A 2,573-nucleotide genomic window follows, 5' to 3' on the forward strand; every position below is an offset into this window, starting at 1 on the left:
TCTTTCTTTTTTTTTTCCCTCTCCCTATGTCTTTCTTTCTCTTTCTTTCACCTCGTCTTCCCCTGTCGGGTCACCCGGTGGGAAAGCAGGAGATGGGCCGGGCCGGGCCGGGACAGGCTGGGATGGCATGAGATGGGACAGACTGGGACGGGACGGGACAGGACGGGACGTGATGGGATGGGATGGCAGGCGGTGCTGGGACCCGGAGGGCACACGAAGGGCGCTGACGGGCGCCGCTCTGCCCGCAGGGAGCGAGGTGGCCCAGGAGAGCCTGCTGCTGCACGGGCCCTTCGCCCGCAAGCCCAAGCGCATCCGCACCGCCTTCTCCCCCTCGCAGCTGCTGCGCCTGGAGCGCGCCTTCGAGAAGAACCACTACGTGGTGGGCGCCGAGCGCAAGCAGCTCGCCAGCAGCCTCAGCCTCTCCGAGACGCAGGTACGCGGCGCCCGGCGCCGTTCGGGGCTTTTTAATTTGTTTGGCTTTAACCCTCGGAGCGGGAACGGCGGCGTCCCGGCGCGGCGGCCTCAGCCCCGGCGGCCGCTTTTCTTCTGCCGCTCGGGGCCCTGCTGAAACTGTGCCGGGGGGAGGAACAAATTAAAAAAAATCCCCGGAGAGGCCGAGGAGCAAAGAGCGGCTTGTCCRGGCGGCGCGCGGACGCCCCGGCCGTTCCGCCTCGCCGCCCCGGCGTTTATCCGGGCCGGGGAGGGGGGAGCAGAGGCGACGTCGGAGCCTCCGGCAGCGAGCGGAGCCCAGCGGCACGGGAAGAGCGGCGGGGATCCCGCGCGGGCGCTTGTGCCGGGCGGCGGAGGGGCCGACAGGGCGTTCGCCTCCGCAGGCCGAGCTGCTCGGAGGAAGCTCGGCGCGGCCGCGGCCTGGGCCGGCGCTCCGGACGCGTTCCCGTGGCAGGCGCCCGACCGGCCGTGCTCCGCGGCCGATCCTGCCGGGAAAGCCCCGGCGTTCTTGCAATGCGGAGCGGGGCGGACAGTTTCTCCTGTCGCCATCCGGATCAGAGCGGGTTTCCCGGCGCTGAAGGGCTGTTAGTGCCGCTCTGACAGCCGCAGAGCCGCACTCAGGCGGCTTAATTGCTTTATGCCTCAGTTTCCCCTTCTATAATTTAGGGATAAGGGAACTTCCCTGCTCCCGTGGGTGCCAAGAGCTTTAATTAAGTTTGCAAAGTGCTTTGCAGTTGTGGAATGAAAGGTGCCAGCTCAGTGTTGCTGCATCTGCAATTAATGCCGCGTCTGTAATTAATGCTGCGGGAGATAGGAACAGGGCTGGTGGCGGGGGTTAGCGGTCGGGCTGGGAACTGGGCCGGCTGCAGCAGCCAGACGCCTCCAGCCGGACCACGTCTGGGCTGGTGCCGGCGGCCGAGCAGCGGCACCTAGTGTCCCGCGAGGGCCCGGGAGCGGGGCCGCAGCCCACGTCGCCGGCTGCACYGGGACCGGCTGCATCCCGTGTCGCTGGGTGCATCCCACATTTCTGGCTGCATGGGGACCAGCTGCATCCCATGTCGCCGGCTGCATCCCGTGTCACTGGCTGCACCACGTGTCACCGGCTGCATCCTGCATCGCTGGCTGCACGGGGACCGGCTTCATCCCCTGTCACTGGCTGCACCACGTGTCACCGGCTGCATCCTGCATCGCTGGCTGCACGGGGACCGGCTGCATCCCCTGTCACRCGTCACCGGCTGCATCCCGTGTCACCAGCTGCACGGGGACTGGCTGCATCCTGCATCGCCAGCTGCACAGGGACCGGCTGCATCCCATGACACCGGCTGCACAGGGACCGGCTGCATCCTGCATCACCAGCTGCATGGGGACCGGCTGCATCCCGTGTTGCCGGCTGCATCCTGTGTCACCGGCTGCACGGGGACCGGCTGCATCCCGTGTTGCCGGCTGCATCCCGTGTCACCGGCTGCACGGGGACCGGCTGCATCCCGTGTCACCAGCTGCACGGGGACCGGCTGCATCCTGCATCGCCGGCTGCAGCCCTCATCCGTGCCACAGCGTCCGCGGTGCCGCGTCTCAGCCGGGCCGGGGGCTCTGCTCCCGTTCGGGGTCACGCGTCTGGAAACCGAGGGATGCGTCCGCCGGGGCAGCGTCTCTGAGGACGGAGACCTGTCACCTCCCCAGGCCGCCGTTCGAGCGCTCCTTCCCGCTAAACGTGGGCTATAGCTGGATGAGCCCAGAGAGCAGGGTGATGGGCACTGGCATGGCAGGGATGGTGCCACTGGGGTGTGTGTGATGGGCTCCGTGTCCGAGCTGTGGCTCGGGCCGGGATTCGGGGCCGCGTTGGCTCTGCCGGGGGTCGGGGCGCCCTCACCCATCGCCTTCCTCCCCTGCCGCAGGTGAAGGTCTGGTTCCAGAACAGGCGGACGAAATACAAGCGGCAAAAGCTGGAGGAGGAAGGGCCCGAGGCGGACCAGAAGAAGAAGGGCTCCCACCACATCAACCGATGGCGGCTGGCCACCAAGCAGGCGGGCGGCGAGGACATCGACGTCACCTCCAACGACTAGGGCTGGCGCGGGGGCCGGCGGCAGCCGCCATGCGCAGGGACCACGAACGCTAGGCGAGCC

The 2,573-nt window shown here is 68.1% G+C and overlaps 1 protein-coding gene across 1 annotated transcript; it reads left to right on the forward strand.

Annotated features, from left to right (window-relative positions):
- Nucleotides 1–248: 248 nt before the first annotated feature.
- On the forward strand, nt 249–2,567 carry LOC146590356 (homeobox protein EMX1; the record flags this gene model as incomplete). Its single annotated transcript, XM_085314591.1, has 2 exons — nt 249–433; nt 2,346–2,567. Coding segments are annotated over 2 exons (353 nt in total), but the record flags the coding sequence as incomplete, so codon positions are not given.
- Nucleotides 2,568–2,573: the final 6 nt, after the last annotated feature.

This window comes from Rhea americana, unplaced genomic scaffold (genome assembly GCF_003343005.1).
Source record: "Rhea americana isolate MKP2758 unplaced genomic scaffold, rheAme1 scaffold_41, whole genome shotgun sequence".
NCBI lineage: Eukaryota > Metazoa > Chordata > Aves > Rheiformes > Rheidae > Rhea > Rhea americana.